Genomic DNA, 18,338 nt, shown 5'->3' with positions numbered 1-18,338 from the left:
TTTGCTGATCCCTGTCAAGACAATCCCTTCCGCAACCAATGCTGTGAAAACGATGGATTCCGTAACAAACATTTTTGCTGCATAAACGGCTACGGCCACTGGTGATAGGAGGAGAGAGAATCTCCTCCAACCTTAAGTTCATGAAATCACAAGAAGCTGCAACTAGATACTCTCCCTCTTCACTCAGTGCTGAAAGGCTAATCTTTCTCTTTACTAAAATTTCAGTTGTTACCGGCAGACTAAGGAGCTAAGAGGGCTGGTGGACAAGGAAGACGGGGCAAGCATATTTATAAATCCACTAGCTGAACATCACCTTGGACCAGTTCGTTCTTCGCATCTTAACCTCCGGCTTGTATTGCTTCTTTGGAGGCAATCCAAATGGGAGAACTGGAGCTGCATAGGACCCAAACCCAGGTGGCATGGGAGGAGGTGGCGCCCCAAGAGGTGGTGGTGGCGGTGGCACCCCTGGCATCCCAGGAAGAGCTGGCGGTGGTGGTGGCATCCCTGGCAGAGGCGGTGGTGGCGGTGGCATCCCTGGCAGAGGCGGTGGTGGCGGTGGCATCCCTGGCATCCCGGGAAGAGGCGGCGGTGGCGGTGGCATCCCTGGCAGCGGTGGTGGTGGCGGCGGCATCCCTGGCATTCCTGGCAGCGGTGGTGGCGGAGGTGGCATCCCTGGCATCCCAGGAAGAGGTGGCGGTGGTGGTGGCATACCTGACATCCCTGGCAGAGGTGGCGGAGGTGGGGGTGGAGCCGCGCCAGGAAGTGGTGGAGGTGGTGGAGGTGGCGGAGGCACTGCAGTCATGCCAGGAAGGGGCGGTGGAGGTGGCGGCGTACCTGCCTCACCAGGTAAAGCAGCTGGCTGTTGTGGGAGTTCTGCAGATAAAGAGGAGACCTGCTCCATCTTCTTCTTAGTCTCTTCAAGTTCGTTTGCAAGCTCAGCCATCTACATTAAAAAAAATGAAATGGAACAAGTAAGCTTAGCAGAGCACCATATTTCCATGCCAGCAAAGCAAACTGCAGTTTATTTGATCCCGCACTTTGATCTCTGCGCTGGCGCTGCTTCCTTGGTTCTTCACATCACAGCTGAGATCTGGCAAATTGGTATCGAAAATGTAAATGGGTGCAAAATGATGCAAACCTCTTTCTACTTCTAGTTGGGAATTGGCTCTAAAAATAATCCAAACATGGCAACACATATCCCTCCAACCAGCTCATGTTTCCTCAGCTAGCTAGCTCCTCACTATGCTGGAGGGGAGGGGAGGTAAAATGTTTATTTCAACGTTTATGACGGTTTTGTGAGAGCGACCCAATTTTGGGCTAATGTCTTCTCATAGGTTGGTAATGCAACTGGAGAATGTATAATCAAATCTCTGGATTTAGCTTTATTAGATATATTTCAGGGGAGAAATACAGGTGTTCATTCCAAGCCCTTGATTGGTCATTTATTGGTATCAACAAGGCTGGTGATTGTCTGATTTGGGGGCGGGGGGATAGCTGGAGCTTCCTTATCAACAAGAAGGTCTGGCCCCTTAAGATCTGAACACACAGAATACACCACACTGATGCCCTATGGCCAATATAAATTCAGGCAATATTCCATCCTATACATTACCTTGTCATTTAGCAAGGACTTATCCTTTTCCAGGCTCTGCTTCTCTGAAAGGACTTGCTCTTTCTCAGCTATTAGTTTTTCTTTCTCTTGAAGAAAATCTTGTATTTTTTGCTCAAAATCACTTTCCTTCTTCTTGATTTCAACTTGTAGTTCATGGCGTGCAGTCAACTCAGAATCCAGCTGAGGGGAAGAATATTAAATGCAAAAATCATTCCAATGTACTCCATGTTGGTTGGATCTCAAGCTGAAATCCTGTGTCCCTTTTTGGGGGACTGCATAATTACAAGATAATGAAGATTAAAAGGACAGGGAGACAAGGCTGATACCGCTGAAAATGGCTTCTATAAGCAGAACTGCTTTACAATTTACAGTCATCAGGGACAAATAGGTAACAGACAAAAGGAGATGGAGATAAGTTAGGTGCAACAAAACACGGAACTATGCAACTAGTCAAAAATGAAGGGATTAACATATTGACAGTGGAATAAAAGGGCTTTTCAAGTTTCAATCTAGTATTGATTCATAATACACCCATATATAAAGTTTCATGATATATATATACAAATAAACAACCATGCATAATATATAATGACGAGGATTTTCATTGGAATTCCTTCCCGCTAAATAGGGCCATTCACCACTCTAAGAGATGCTGTTGGCAAAACCTCAGCCACCCTTGTGGTTACTTGTGGGCTAATGTCAGACAGATAGAATCTGATATTTTCCTTGTGAGGTGATGTTAGACAACTCAGAAAAGGGGATAACGTGTTTGTGTAGCTGGGTGTACAATGGACAGTAGAAAAGGATATGTTCCACTGTGTCTGGCACATTCAAAGGACATACACAATATCTACCATTTCTGGGGATGTTTGCCTTTGACAAAAGCTGGGGGGGGGGGGAACGTTTAGTCGGGTTAACATAAAGGCTGGACTGGAATTATTAATTTTGAAATATAAGTGACCTTGTTATCTGTTGTATTTAAACCATAGAACTTGGGGGAGGTATGGTAAAAGCCTCCTCTCCTTGCTACACTGGAAGGCCAACTCTCTATTCAGAAGAGAAGGAAATGGCTCCAAGCCAGCCACCTCAGTTTAGTTGTAGATGTTTTCAGGTATTGTATTTCACAACTGGGAGAGTTTTAAAGGTGTCGGGAATCTCCTTTAAATTTATATTGTAAAGAAAAATGAGACAGTAGCTTTTAAAATTAGACAAACAAATGAAACTTGCTGGGTAGCATCAGTTTGACTCACTGAGCAAGGGAAAGGCGAGGAAAGGCTGGAGGGCACTGAAAAATGTTTAAATCAAATTAATGACTACCAGTGGCTACTAGCCATGAAGGCTGAGTACTGCCTCCAGTACAGGAAAGTGGCTGAATATTAGCTGCAAGTCAGTCCAAGTGGGAAGAACATTGTTGCACTCTTGTTTTGCTTTTGGGCTTCCCAATGGCATCTGGCTGGCACTATGAAAACAGGATGCTGAACTCTCTTGGTATTCTCATGAGACCTGCGTTCCATTCAAAGAACTATGCAGGAACAGCCCCAGGCAATATACCTATGAAAGTCAGGTCATGGATCCATCTAGCCCAATGCTCTCTTGGTACTGGGCAACAGCAATCCAGAGCCCCAGGCAGAGATCCTTCCCAGCCTGTTTACCAAAGATTCTTTTGCTGGAGGAGCTGGAGACTGAGCTTGTGGACTTTTTCAGGCAAAGCCCTGCCACTGAGCAAGGACCCTTCTTCTGTAGTATTTAGTTTCTCTCTCTTTTTTTTTTTTTTAAAAAAAGGCACTTAAGAAGGTTTTACATTAGCCAGAGGCATTAACGCAATCATGCCTGAGTCTTTGATGGGAGTCAAACAGCATTCAGGCAGAGGCAATATAGGGGAAAGGATCCTGGCTTCCGATCAAATAAAACTGAAGCAGGTTTTCAGTATGGGGAACAACTGAAGTTGAACACTTCTGATCGAGAGGGATACATGCCAAGAACACACTTGGGTCTCTGGGATGCCTACATCCTTTTCATAAATTAAGGTATCTTCCTGAGTTATTATGAATCCCTTCATCAGTGACCATGGTCACAATAATTGATCCGTGAGCAATTCCCCATTTTCTCCAAATCTTTTGCCCTGTGCCCCATCTCTGCTAAACTGCTAGCACACAGAAGGAACAGGAACACTGCTCAGTGGCCTTATAGTCTGAACTATGGTCCCAGGGATGGTATGAAGGCACACGAGGCAACCACCTCAGGCCTATGACTGACTTCAGAGGCCTTGGGCAGCTAGAGTGGCAGGCATTAGAGACAGAGAGTTTTCAGTGGCCCCAGCTTATGCAACACCCTCCCAAGAGATGGGCAATTGGCCTTACTGGGGCCAGCTTTGAAAAAGGCTTTGGAAACCCTTCCGTTTCTACCTGCTTTAAATTAAGAGGAGTTTATTAAGGTTGCTGCTGATATCTGATTATCTGATTTAGACTGCTGGTTATTGGATCTTGTGGCTATTTTTTATGCTAAACTGTATTCCATTTTAAAGGGTTAATTAATCTGTAGTTACTGCTCACTGACTGTTGGACATTTTGTTGGTTGCAATTTGGTCTTTACGTTTTTTGCATTACTGGAACTCTGCTTTTATTTGTTATATGTTTGTAAACTGCTTTAAAAGGACAGTCCTGTAAGGCAGTCCAAATACACTTTACGTAAATAAGTAAGTAGAATATTAACCTTCTTCTCCAGTTCAATGGCTTTGGCTTGACTTTTTGCCACCTTGTTTTGATCAATCAAGTTATCTGCAGAGAGAGAAAAGAACAATCCAGTTAAGATCAGCATAAGGGGGTGGAGGAGAGAGAAACATTCCATTTTATATCACAATCGCATCTGCAGTGCATTAGAGTTTATCTTCTGGGAAAAGCCCTGCCTTGTCTCCTTGAACCTCTTCACTTTTAAAAGCAAGCTGGGTCAATTCAGTGTGTGTGGCACAACCTAGCACAGCTGCTGGAGACACCTATTTGCTCCTGCCTCAGCAGGCTTCATTGAGGAACAAGGTTCATAGCCCTTGTGGGAGAGTACTTCCTCATAACATAGAAACAAACTGCCCCTAACATGGCTACTGTATTGCACTAGTATGGGAATCCTTCGGACTAGGATATTTGGGCACTTGGTACTGAATATTTTTGTTCTGTAAGTAAGAATTCTACATTAAAGTCGCCTAAAATCTACACTAAGCAAAGCTAAAATATTCAACACCTCCCTGTTGTAAATTACGTACCTTTACATTTACTCATTCTCCACAATTTTTTTACTCGCAATGGGAAAGGGCTAAAAACTATACTGCTGCATTAGTATCTCCTATCATGGAATCTTGAGGACAAAGACATTTTTGTGTGTGCAGTTTTCAAAGCATAATGTGTCTGGACCCACCTATCAGACCTTCAATATTAAGGTCAAGGTGCTTGCACTTGAAATCTGGATCAGCACCATTCTTGTGCAGGACTATCTGGGAAATACATTCATCAATCAGCTTAAAATACTGAGGCCTAGTGCAGGAGAAAGGAAAAGGAAAAGAGTGTTAGTGCCAGTGTGCAAGAGTGCAGGCTTGCTTGAGACATCCCAAGACCAGGCCAAGGCAATAATACCTTTATGTCTCAGCTACACAAAATGGCCTACCTACATGAGAAACACTCCCCTGTCCTCTTCATAGTAACACATTGCTGAAGACACGCCTGCTCATTTACCTCCCAACTCCTACCTCTTCCTTTTCCTTCCTTCTAATTCCGTATTTACTGTCCAATCACTCTTTCTCATGCTGTGGGGGTAAAATGTTCTAATTTGAGGAAAATATCATTTTCTGAGCAGTGGCATTTGATGACCAACTTCTTCCTTGAATTTTGTAGTAGTCTGAATCCCCCCCCCCCCAACAAAGAAGCCCTGATGAGCATCCCTGTCAAAGGCACACCTAAGCTCCCTTGTGTCCTTGGCAAGGAGGTGTATCAGTGCCTCCAAAGCCAGGGAAACCATGGAGAAGAAACTCAAAAAGTTTGCTTTTCAAAACCTTTGGTACTCTGCAAGTGACTTCTTCTGCAGCCATCGGGGTCGGGTCTGCTCTGCTCTGCTGTTGCTGCTCTTCCTCCACTGGTTGGTCGGTCGGTCTGTCTGCCACCCACCGTCCCTCTCTCTGTGTGCTCATTGCTTTACCTCCTGGCCACTCTGAGTCTGAGCAGAGAGGTACAGTTTTTGTGCCCACCTGGGTCTGCTCCCTTGGCAGAGGCCAATCAAACCCTAGGTACATCCCTGATCACTGTCAGCCACATACTGCCAGCACCACCTTTTGTGAATCAAGAGCCGTTTCCCCTCTTTACCTGGCCTCATAGTCATTGCGGACTAGCAGGAGATGCTGCAGAATAGAAAGGAGATACTGCTCTGCCTTAGAGTCCTTTACTGTATTGTGCAGAATCTGGAAAACTTCATTGAAATCAGTGGAAATCTATGGTTAAGGATGCAAAAGCTACTTTGAAGACGCACAGATGAACTCACCTGGGAGAGCTAGTCTATCCCCTTAGACTTATCCACCACCCTCTCAACTTACACACCAGCCATAAATGACTTATACCAGGCATAGGCAAACTCGGCCCTCTGGATGTTTTGAGACTACAATTCCCATCATCCCTGACCACTGGTCCTGTTAGCTTGGGATGATGGGAGTTGTAGTACCAAAACATCTGGAGGGCCGAGTTTGCCTATGCCTGACTTATACAGAACTGTATGCAATACATTTTAACCAGCAGTAAAACCTTGTTTTTACCACCATAGTCTGGCTACAAGCCTTTTGTACAACCCTTAAATAGACAGACCATGGGAGGTACCACAACTTTGGGTCCCAGGAACTAACTGTTTAGGACTCAACACATTTCCAGTCATTCTTCCTCAAGGTGGATTACCTGCCCCTACTCCTGAACACAATCTAAGAGAGATTCCCATTGTGGGTTTGGCTACAAGTGGGCATTTAAAACAGAGATTCCTTTTGGGGTGTTCTGTTTTCGTGAATATATTTGCATATTTCAGATGCACTCTGGTGGCCAAGCACACAAATAATCACTCTTAAAAGTTTGTTTCTTGTGATGCAGTTGTTCAAATCCAGGCACCAAACCTTTCTCACTAGTCCTTTGTTCTTTTCCTCTACCCTTCCACCAGCTTTGTATCTCTCTCTCCTTCCCCAGAGGGAACTAGCTCCTTAGTGCCAATGCCTATGCGTAAGCGTAAGGGAAGCCTGGGGTTGCTGTTGGTTTTAATGTATTCATGCATAAGAGAAACAGCCTCCCTTCCAACCTATGTTTACCCCCAGCTATCAAAGGCTTCATCTTAACCTGAACAGAGAGTGGATGCAGATTTGGGGCACAATGCCATATTGATTAGCTGTTCTGACAAAACATGGAAGCAGGCCAGAACAAAATGTTAAAAGTTAAATGCTTGTAATATGTATCGCACTTCACAAAGTATAAGTGGATAGATCCCTGCCCCAAGAAGCTTATAATCTAAAATTAGCACATCTCTCTTCTAGCTACTCAGAAGGATATTCCATTTCAATGCGAATCTCCTCAAAGCGGTTTTTGAGTTCTGCAGAATCTTCTTCAGCATATTCTTCAAATAGCAACAGGTGCACCAGCAGTTCCTCATTGTCTTGAGTATGCAGCTCCTAGAGAGGATACAACATTTAAGTCATCACCATGCTCATTTCTGGAGTTCCAGTTCTGTACTCTATGAGGATAACCTATTGCTGGCCAACTACTGGTTCTTTCTCTCTTTCAAACACATGGTCAGTGATTAACTGGAACTATCCAAGAACAGACACAAATGAATTAATACAGTACCATGCTCCACAATGGTCCTCTTCGCATCTGCCTCCACGCATACAATGAACGTGTAGAGGAAGGCAAGACCACATCTCACTGAGCCCTGCAACTGCTGAAGCAAACTCAGTTGGGGGACTGTAAACAAGGTAGTGTTAAAAATTCTTGCAAATCCTGGCCATTTGGGGAAACTGCTGGTCCAGTTCAGATCTTCAGCATATTCAAGACAACCCACAGCTACTCTCACTTCTTTCACACTTCAAACAAAGCACTTAGAGATCAGATGTCCCTAAAAACAGCAACACCTGGCAGTAGAAAAGAAAGATGCGCCTCACCTTGAGGATCTGCTGGAGTCCAGAACGCATGAGCTCACTGCGGATGTGAACTCTGAAGTCAAGTTCATCTCCTGGAATGATTAGGGCATTGATCAACTGTAGGCAGGCAACCTAAGAAAATAATGAAGAGAGGTTCCATGTCAGATCTAGCCAAGCATTCCCAGAAATAGCAGGCTAAGCCCTTGAAGCAAACGTGACAAAGAAGGTTTAAGAAGTTTGCCAGTTAAGACTGTCTGCAAACACACTCACTCACTCTTAACTCATACAAAAGCAGCAAAAAAAATGTCCAAGATGCTAGTATAATAAGCAGCTAATTCAAGACATAAGTACCAGTGGCTATATGGACAAAATGAGGACTGAGCAATAATAAAAATGTATCAGCAGAAGCTTGAGGTCTGCAGAAGTACAGAAAAATATTTTTTGCTGCAGGCCCTACTTGTTACCTTTAATGCCACTGAGGTGTCACTCTTCAGCCCATCCAAGATGGGTTTGAATCGTTCCACTTCATCCATTTCTGCTCGTTGTGTCAGTGCCACCAGAACGTGCTCATGCCTATGTAAGAGTAAGGAAAACAAATCAGTAACAGATTATAGGACAGTGCAATGCTAGCCATGTCTACTTGCTAGTCCCAATGAGTTCAATGAGATGCACTCCCAGGTGCTTTAAAGAAGGCAGTCTGACTTTCATACGCTCGCAACAGTAAACTGTAAGAGTTTGATAAATTGTGCATCTACTGTATTAAAATTTCTAAAAACTGTTAAGAACCAATGTTGCCTTGGATCCAGGGGACCAAAAACCCTCCTTAGCAATATGGAGTAAGATGTGGGGCTTCAAAGTGGGGATGACCCCAAACCTTACACAAGCTTTGTTCAGCTTTGCTTCTTAGGCTTCAGGCCGCTGTGCAGATTACATGCACATTAAAACTTGCCATTTAGATGTAGCCTTCCAGTTTTTAATATATTTTGAAAAGGATCCCAAGTGCTAGACTGCCCACCTATGAAATACAACTAAACCAAAAGATAAATCGCCTATAGTGACTTACATATCCACAGGCTGAGGCAGAATGCAGAGGGCAGACAGTAGCGTGATAGCATCAATCATCATGGATGGGACTTTGGGGTCAACGGCTCTTGCCAAAAGCAGGATCCCCTCCTCCGTTTCAAGCATCGTCTTAATTCCAAACTGAAAAAAAGGGGGGACACACCCATTGAGTGCATGCACATACAGAAAGGTTGCCAATGCCACAGGAGGAGAGTAAGGCAACTGTCTAACCTGGGAAATAGGTGTATGGGGGGGGAGGGCCAAGACACCCCCCAAGCTGACATGTGCAAAAGTGATGTGGGGAAGATGCCATAAGTGTGCAAATTTAAGAAGGGGAGCATCTCAACTGAGAGTAATCACACTGGAGGTTTCTCACTCTTAATCTAGAAGTTCATTTACACTTCATCTCTCCTCTCCTCAAAGTTTTGATGTGCTTTAACCTATATACATTTTAGATTAGATTCCTCACACTATTTCCCTCTTATCTTCTATTCTGCTCCTTGTTTAATTTACACTGCCTCTTCATTCTCCTTTTTTCTTCTCCCCTTTGCTTCGTCTTGCTACCTTCCTTCCAATACAATACAGTTCCTATTTTCAAATAGCTCTACTCCCTTGCTTCTCTTACTTTCTTACTGCTTTCTTACTTTCTTACTGCTTTCTTAACCTCCATGCTGCTGCTGTGTGTTGGCTGGGAGGAAGGCGTGGCTGCGCTCTGCTCCAGGTGGCTGCCATCAGCCTGAGACCCTGCCATATCATCTGCCTTTCCATCAGGTATATAGAAGGGGGAGGCTTCCTGAGGGGAAGCACCATGTGCAACACTACTTGGCATGGCACTTGGTGTCGCCATGGAGCCTCTCTGTTTCTCTGCCCAGCACCAGATCTCTCGGTGGTGACCCAGGACTTGGAGCCTGAGCTTCCACAGCAGTATCTGCCTGCCATGGACCAGCTGGGGCAGCAACAGCAGCAGCAGATGTGTTTAATGTTTATGATAATATTTTATTTCTTTGACAATGATGCAGTTTCAAATGTGTCTTTTATATTTGATCTCCTTTAGTAATGTTTTATTTTGAAATGTTTAAGTTTTTTGTTTGTGTGTTTGTTAACTTTGTTGTGTTAATCGTGCAGTCTATATTTGAAATCTTTAAGATAATATTTTAGTTTCCTGCTAGTATTGTTGCTTTGAAAGTATACTTTATATTTGATTTTCTTCTGCAAATGTTCTATTTTGGGTCGTTTTATTTGATATTTTTTTTAAAAAAGGCATAAAGTGGTATAGTAACAAAAATATTATTATTAATAGTAATAATACCAACTTGTTTCTAATCTTGAAGAGCTCTCTCTCTCTCTCTCTCTCTCTCTCTCTCTCTCTCTCTTGAAAATTGTATTTATTGAAGTTTTACAGACAGAAAAAGTTACAGAATTAAAAAAGAAAAAAGAAAAATAAAAAAGGTACAAAAATACAAAGGAAAAATGCAAAATACATGAAAAATAAAAAACAATTAAAAAACAATTAAGAGCTCTCTCTCTTTTCCATCTCCCTTCCCCTATTCCCAGCTACTGGAAAATTCTTGCACCATATATTTGTTGGGCTGGCTCAAGTCTCAATTAAAACATTTATCCCATGACTTCCCATAGCCACCTCCATTCCTATTCCATTTTCTTCCCTTCTGTGTCTGTTCTCAACTGCAAACTGAAGAATGGTCTGGCTTCTTGAGCAATTGTTATAGAAAGCTGAGTTACACTGTGTTCTTAACCACCACCCTCATTTTTCACTGACTTTTTGAAGTTTGCCTACTGATTCTAAAAAAGAAAGAAATGGCAGTTCACAAATATTTATGTTGAAAACAAAGGACATACCTTATTGTTCATGAAAGCTTTTAAGCATCTAATGATCTCATGTTTGATCCGGATGTCATACGGCCTAGCGGGGGATAGAGAAAGCAATCTGATTATTTATGGTCAGTGGTTCCTATACAACTATGTATAATTTTACCACTCCACTCAAAGAAGCTCCTGGTCCTTCTAATAATCCAGATATCAGGCAGCATTCAGAGTTGAAGAAGAAGAAGAGTTTGGATTTGATATCCCGCCTTTCACTCCCTTTAAGGAGTCTCAAAGCGGCTAACATTCTCTTTTCCCTTCCTCCCCCACAACAAACACTCTGTGAGGTGAGTGGGGCTGAGAGACTTCAGAGAAGTGTGACTGGCCCAAGGTCACCCAGCAGCTGCATGTGGAGGAGCAGGGACGCGAACCCGGTTCACCAGATTACGAGACTACCGCTCTTAACCACTGCACCACACTGGCAAAATGCCCCAACCTTCAATAGAACTTTGGGGTGAGGAGAGGAGAGAAGAAGGATGTTTGGAAAAGACTGTTTCCCTCAATCTGAGCTCCACTTTCCCCATCCGCATATTTGCATCCTTGGCCTAACTCAGCTCCTATATTCTCTTCTCTCAACCATGTATGAAAGCCTGTCTGCAGGCATATATAGAGATATCCTTGTCCCATTTATCTTAAAATGCTCCACCCCGAAGCAAAATAATCTCATTTATTTCTTTATTTTATTTCTAGCATTTGTATTCTGCTTTTCAACCATTTAGGCTCCCCAGTGTGGCTGACACGCAATCATTGTAGGCTGACTCAGCAATGAAGTACATTCTTGAAGCACAAAGCAAAACACATTTTTAATCTACTCCTATATTTAGAAAAATGGCTGTGAAATATTATATACATGAATTTAAGCAGGTTTGATTTAAACGTTCTCTTACCCAGAAGCTTCATCCTTCTCATCGTGAAGTCCTTTCAGTATGTTCAGCAGACAATTGAGGCCCTCAGATCCAAAATTTTGCACCCAGCTGGAAAGATTGCACCATGAAAGCGTATTAGCAGAGTTCAAAAGAATCTGAACACTGAATAAGACTCATTGACCACCCTCTGTCTTCTCACTGCACCACTCAACTCCCTAAACAGAAGCAGCATGCGTACACCTCAGAGCAGCTGTGGTTTCTGAGCAGCCAAGAGGGCTGGTCCCACCATTTGGCAATGCAAGAAAGCCACCTCAGACAGGAGATTCGGGGGGGGGGGGGTAGCCCCCTGCCTATTCCTCCTAAGCCCCTGAGCTATTTCCCTTAGCTGGAAGACATGTTACATGGCCTGGCCTGGCCTGGCCTCCTAAACAAGCCTGCTGTCTCGGGGCAGTGGAGAACATTGCCCTGTAACCAATATTGAAACGATATTCATCAGGCAGTCCAGTTGGCTTCTGTAGATAGAATGGTACTACCCTGTCCTGTGCTTCAGGTTGCAAAATTTCTTGGGTCAGCCACTGCAGTCAAGCTGGGTCCAACCAAGACTTTTACCTGACAGGATTATTGTTGAGTGACACACGCAGAGACTCCAAACAATTAAGCAGCTGTGCATCTCTGAGACCAGATTTCAGTTCCTGGATGTACATCATAGGAGACTTGGAACTCTCCTTTTGACTCATGCCCTGCAAGAGAGAGAATGACAGTGGTCAAGCCAACTGGCTATACTATCAGGATACAGAAGGTGGTGGTCAGAGCAAATGTAGAACTTCAATATCTACTGGTTTTCTCAGCTGAACAGAAATTGCTCATTCAGAGCAACATTTGACAGAATTCATGGTTTGGGATTCGGCTAACCAGCCCCATCAGCGCAACTCCTGAGCAAGCAATTCTACTTATGCAAAATGGCTTTTCCCCCCCCCTGAAATTGGCTCAGGGCAGCGGGGAGAACCCCCAGAGCAGTATTGGTGGGGGTAGGAGGATTTTGCATTTCTAAATTTCCAGGAAGATTCCCTAATTGGAACTTGGAAGGGTGGGCTCTGTTTTGTGGTCAGATTCCAAAGGAGTATTTTTTTAGTATTTCTCGGGGGGGGGGGGATTGAATAGCTACCTTTTTTGAACCAGTTGTTAATTTGCACACTGGTAAAGTGATAAAGTAGTGCAATAGCACAACTGAAGTCAACAGGGAGACTGAAAGAAGCTGCAGCCTAAGAATGTCTGGTTATAATAATTATCTATGTATTTCTAATAGTATAACCAAATCAGTAATTTTTGGTATAACTGTAAAAACTACTCTGAAAATGTATTATTCCAAAAATGAACCTTCATCTGGTTGTAAATATTAAGATTATACCAGCAAGAATGAGTCTTTCGGTAAAAAAATGATTTAAATCAAGTCTTGCTGACTAGTGATATAAATCGTGATTTAAATCAAATCCACCCTGCAATCTTATTCTCTAAATCAATGCTAAACATGAAGTAAAACGGCTTTTTTCCCACTAAAATTGTATGATATATCATTGCTGAAAAATGCAATAAGATCTGCTTGGCTTAACCCACAGTCCTGATTTCCCATTTCCTTATACAAAATGCCTGATTTAGCTGCAGCTGCATAATGAAATATAAACTCGTGCCTAGTCCATTGTGCACTACTTCTTAAAGTCATTTGCATAGAAGCATAGAGGACTGCTCTTACGGGCAAAAAAGGCTTACGCCCTCATAGACTCATAGATCTGTGGAGTTGGAAGTGACCCCTCAAAGTGTTCCCTTGTTTTGACCACTCCGTCTCAGCTTTCCCAAGACAAGAACTCACAGCTTTGGAAGTATGCAGGTACTGGGAGACCATCTCTCTCTTGATGCCAATGTCCTTCTCCCGTAGAGGTTGCTGCTTTTCCGCATTTAGATTCATATCCACCTATTGAAGAAAGCAAGAGGAAAGTGTCCTTTCATTCGCAGAAGGCTCTCTTTTCATGTCAAAATTTTAAGAGGGAATGATCCTTGACCTTCCTACCCAGGTGACACAGTTTCTCTTCTACCAAATGAATTTTGGCTTCAGGGGGTATGGGAGGGGTGGGGATCCCAGAGATCATGCAAATTCACATAGCGCAGGTGGGGGAGGAAGTTAAGGGATCACCAGTCTATCACCTACTGTATGAGCAGAAGCTCTCAGTCTATCACCTACTGTATGAGCAAAGTAGCCTTTTTGCCTTGCCATTGCCATTAGTACAGCCTGGAAGTTCTGTTCTAGTCCGTTTGGCTTCCCCTGTTTCATAGCTCAGCTTCCCATAGGTCCTGAACCCCTGCTTCCCTTTTGTGAATGCATGACGGTGTGTCTTTGGGCCTTGGAAAGATGAGGACTGACCCCGAACCACCACCCAATACTTAACCTTTAAGAACTTACCAGCATCTGCTCAAAGAGGGCCAGCACATCCTTGTCTGAAATGTCCTGCAGCAACTGACTTGAGCCAGCACTATCCGGATAGGAAGCAGCAGAATTCCTATGAGCCGCGCTGGGCTTTTCCTTCTCCTTCTTTATCCTCATGCTGGTAAATCTTTCAAGCTGATTAAGAAAATTGGAAATTAGCATAACTGTCTTTCTGTCTTATTTGTAATACATTTTACATCTTGTATTATTTCCTTGAAGTTAATTATGGATGAGACTTCTTGTACATTTCTGATTTTTTAAAATAAAAATGGTCTTCAGTTATCATACACCATAGGGGTCAAACCAGATTCCTCAGTGGATTTGAAAGCTAAGCTTGTGACACTCATGTAGTAAACATTTGCAAAATAGCTCTCAAAGTAGCAAAAGATGAATATTCAAATTAGGAATGAATTTGTCAGTTTCTCTCTGTTTCTTCCTCTTCCAGTCTTAAATTCAACTCACCCCCTAGCCCCATCACTTTGCTTTAAAAGAGAAAAAAAAAACACTTGAGAATTCATATACATTTTCATTCATAATTCTATTATGCACATTTTATACAAATTTGCCGAATGTAACGTTTCTGCAAGCAATTTCCCCTAAAATAGCTCTGTACATTTTTTCACTACTTTAACGCATTTTTGTATGCAATTCTCCCCACTGGAAAACTGCATCACAAGCTTTGAAAAATGTTGATTTTAAAGGATAGCTGTTTCAGTTTGCATATTAGTTTAGGATGGGCAAATTAAGACAGGTTCCTTCACTCTTCTACCTTATTTATTATTTTAAATTATATCCTGCCACCTATTTACAAGAAAAATCAAAGCAGCAAACATTGCAAAAATCAAAACAACCCAAAAACCATGATGGCAACACAAGGCATGCTGGGTATCATCAGTGTACTAATAACACTTCAGACCAGATCTCTGGATGGTCTCATCCAGCAGTTTCACATGATATGAAGATATGTGGACCTCCCAATACTGCAAAAACCAGGGGGCAGAGCAGCAATCTTTGGAGGTGCACTCCAGAAATGAACTGAGGCATCTAAATACAACACCCCCACAAAGCCCATATCATTCTAGCAAGCTGAAAAGGGAACCAGATAATTCATTCTTCCCAGGAAAAACTTGAGCAGATGCCTTGCCTGAGAATGGAAAAGTGGAGACATGGTGATAGTCTATCACCACCACGCAACATTTTAACCTGCATTCTGTCAAATTTGTTGTGAGGCTTCTTCAAATGCTGCTCTAGCCGCCATCCCACCAATTTCATTGCTCTCAGTTCTGTATGGGCTCTACTGAGCAGGAGAGAGTGCCACGGAGCAATCATGTGAACTGTTTGGGTCATCTCACCATTCCAGAGATCAACCAGAGTTTGAGATGTTTGCCAGTCCTGTCAGCAGGAAAACCTCCCAGAGCTACCAGGAAACTATTTGAATCCATCAACCGGATTTAGATGTAACTTTCGTATACCATATATACTTGAGTATAAGCCGACTTTTTCAGCACATTTTTTATGCTGAAAAAGCCCTCCTCGGCTTATAATCGAGTGAGGCGGGCGGCGGCGGAGGAGGAGGAACGAGTGGCCCGAAAGGAGCCCTTTCTTGCCACTGGTCCTGCCGCCACCACCCGCCTCTCGCAAGGGCAGGCACAGGAGCCACGATAGGGAGAGGTGCTGTGCTGTGCCTCTCCCAACTGCGACTCCTATGTCCGCTCTTGCAAGCGGCAGAGGCGGCGGCAGAGGGACAAGCGGCCCAAAAGGAACCCTTTCGGGCTGCTCCTTCCTCCTCCACCTTTTCCGCTACCAGGGGCGGAGGAGGACGAACGAGCAGCCCGAAAGCAGCCTTTGGGGCTGCTTGATCTTCCTCCACCACTGCCGCCACCACCAGGTTTGTGGTGTGGTGAACTGGCTTATACTCGAGTCAACAGTTTTTGACTCAAGTTTTCCCAGTTTTTTTGTGCTAAAATCAGATGCCTCGGCTTATATTCGGGTCGGCTTATACTCAAGTATATACGGTACGTGCCCTGTCTACCTTTCCCAAATTACTTGAAATGCAACAAGGAGAAGACAAGACAATGTGATGAAGAGAAATAAATGCAGCAGCAAACAATGATCTGCAGACAAGCACCAGCCTTTGCAAACAGGCCATAGCCACACACACACATTCCTTGTAAAAAGGCCAGCATGGAAGTAGGCTAGTTAAAGAAGGCACTTCATGCAAGGCAGCATATAGATGGCATTCCAGCAGGCACAGAACAATCAGGAAAGTGGCAACAAAAATGCACAGAAAATGTGACATTTTAGCAGCAAACATAATACAAAAGGGGGGGGGGGAAATCATCCTTACCTCATCTGCCATCACCCGCTTCAAATTCTGTGATTCAAGAAAAGGAGGAAAAGGGAGATATCCAAATCACTGACACAAGAAATATCCAAGAGTAGAAACAAAAGGAACTGTCTAGAGATTTTTTTAAATATTAAGAGATATATAAATACCTTTCAATAAAAATAAATAATCAGACATAAAGTAAATTGTACAAATTTGCATATCATCTTCCTAACCAACCAGAACATATCAAGGCCCAAGCAATCACTTGCACTCAATTCTAAAAGCACTTTAGACCAGCATACAATCTAAAGGAGAGACTGCAACGGGTTTGGAATTTTATGGCAAGTTCATGAGAAAGTATACTACCAAAAAGTGTCAATGGTCTCCTATACTGCCTTATTTATTTATTTATTTATTTATAGTACGTCTTAACCGCCATTCATCAAAAGGTACCAGGGGAGTATAAAGTGTGAATAAAATTAAATTCACACAACGTATAAACACAAAAAGCATACCAAAAGACCATGAAACAAAGTCAAAGACTAATAAAAAAACCCCACCCAGAACAGAACATGATTCCAAAAATCATCCACAATCCACCAATGCCTGGGCAAATAGGCAAGCCTTCTTAGGGAGGGCTTTCCAAAGTCAGGATACCTCCCAATAAAAGGCCCCCTCCTAGAATCACGGCACATATAGACGCTTCAAGGCTAGAATTCTATTTTATAGGAATGGGACTAACTTGGCTGCAGATACAGGTATCCAAGTGTCCTGAACCACACGCAGCTTTTTAAATATGAGAACAATCAGTTTTCTGTAGAAAGCGTAGAAGAAATCATTTGGAAAGAATTTGCTCTGCTAACAGCAAGTTCCACTTTAGGATCACAGTTTTACCTGTTTCCTGAAATTTTTATGTCTTTAAAATGCCTTTCTACCTCAGTTAAAGGCCCTCAAGGCAGCTTAAAACAACGTCAATAAAAACAGCATTTTTAAGTAACTAAAACAGTTCTGCAACACACACCACCTGGGCATATTTGACTCCACTGTCCATTTGATTGCCCAAAGTTTTAGAAACAGTGAACATACATATAAAATCTGCAGCATAAGGGCCAAAATAGACGTAGCACTTACCCTATGCAGTATAGAAATTAATAATAATAATTTTAATTCAAAATATGTCTGGGGGTAGTGGAATGCCTAAAATATGAAATTTAGCAATCACCACTTGGGGCACTAGCTGTCAAACACCCAGCATCTGAATAAATTATGAACCCATGTTTATAAAGTGCTCGTAGTTTGACAGATATTTTATTTTGAAATTTATTCCTAGTAATTCAAAGGCCTCAGGACAGGTGTATCATGTGATATTGCTGTTTCCTAAAGGCATCATCAATATCTTTGAGTTTACTATAGTCTTCTGATGAGTACCACACGCACACAATCACAGACACACAGAGCGCAGTTTGATTAGATGACCTGGCCAAATATTTGCACACAATGAATTGTGATTCCTCCCAGACATAGGGGCTAACCACAAGGCTGCTCCACTAGACCAATGACAAGGTCTGCTCCTTCTAATTAATATAACCAAGCCCGTCAACCTAATGTTTATTAAGTAGGTCCATTGTTCCAATACGTGTTATTAAAATCAATTCCATGTTCAAGTTTCTACCTTACCTAGTAACTGCTCACTTCTATTCTCTCACCTCACATTGAGCAGAACATGATCAAACCCTGTCTCAGATTATGGCGGCCTAGATCAAAGTTCTCTCATTAGAAATCAAAGGATTCGATCCTTTTAGAACTATCTTCCATGAAAACAAAAAACAAAAAAAGTATTGTGGAACCTTAAAGACTAACCAAATAATTATGGCATTAAACTTTAAAGGTAAAGGGACCTCTGACTGTTAGGTCCAGTTGCGAACGATTCTGGGGTTGCGGCGCTCATCTCGCTTTACTGG

General features: G+C 42.9%; 1 protein-coding gene across 2 annotated transcripts in view; it reads right to left on the bottom strand.

Moving 5' to 3' along the window:
* Positions 1 to 18,338, bottom strand: part of DIAPH1 (diaphanous related formin 1) — a 78,028-nt gene that overhangs the window by 40,664 nt on the left and 19,026 nt on the right. For both annotated transcript variants that reach the window (XM_081917726.1, XM_081917725.1), the window contains exons 2-16: positions 16,396 to 16,422; positions 14,025 to 14,183; positions 13,437 to 13,538; positions 12,179 to 12,309; positions 11,591 to 11,677; positions 10,680 to 10,743; positions 8,824 to 8,963; positions 8,225 to 8,333; positions 7,782 to 7,892; positions 7,174 to 7,292; positions 5,959 to 6,075; positions 5,021 to 5,136; positions 4,325 to 4,389; positions 1,613 to 1,792; positions 314 to 943 (exon numbers count right to left, since the gene is read on the bottom strand). In XM_081917726.1, the coding sequence (XP_081773852.1) occupies positions 314 to 943; positions 1,613 to 1,792; positions 4,325 to 4,389; positions 5,021 to 5,136; positions 5,959 to 6,075; positions 7,174 to 7,292; positions 7,782 to 7,892; positions 8,225 to 8,333; positions 8,824 to 8,963; positions 10,680 to 10,743; positions 11,591 to 11,677; positions 12,179 to 12,309; positions 13,437 to 13,538; positions 14,025 to 14,183; positions 16,396 to 16,422 (2,157 nt within the window). The remainder of the gene's footprint in view (positions 1 to 313; positions 944 to 1,612; positions 1,793 to 4,324; positions 4,390 to 5,020; positions 5,137 to 5,958; positions 6,076 to 7,173; positions 7,293 to 7,781; positions 7,893 to 8,224; positions 8,334 to 8,823; positions 8,964 to 10,679; positions 10,744 to 11,590; positions 11,678 to 12,178; positions 12,310 to 13,436; positions 13,539 to 14,024; positions 14,184 to 16,395; positions 16,423 to 18,338) is intronic.

Source organism: Podarcis melisellensis (assembly GCF_964234715.1).
Source record: "Podarcis melisellensis genome assembly, chromosome: 7".
NCBI lineage: Eukaryota > Metazoa > Chordata > Lepidosauria > Squamata > Lacertidae > Podarcis > Podarcis melisellensis.
The sequence above is the reverse complement of the archived record's forward strand: the minus strand, read 5'-3'. Positions and strand labels throughout refer to the sequence as shown.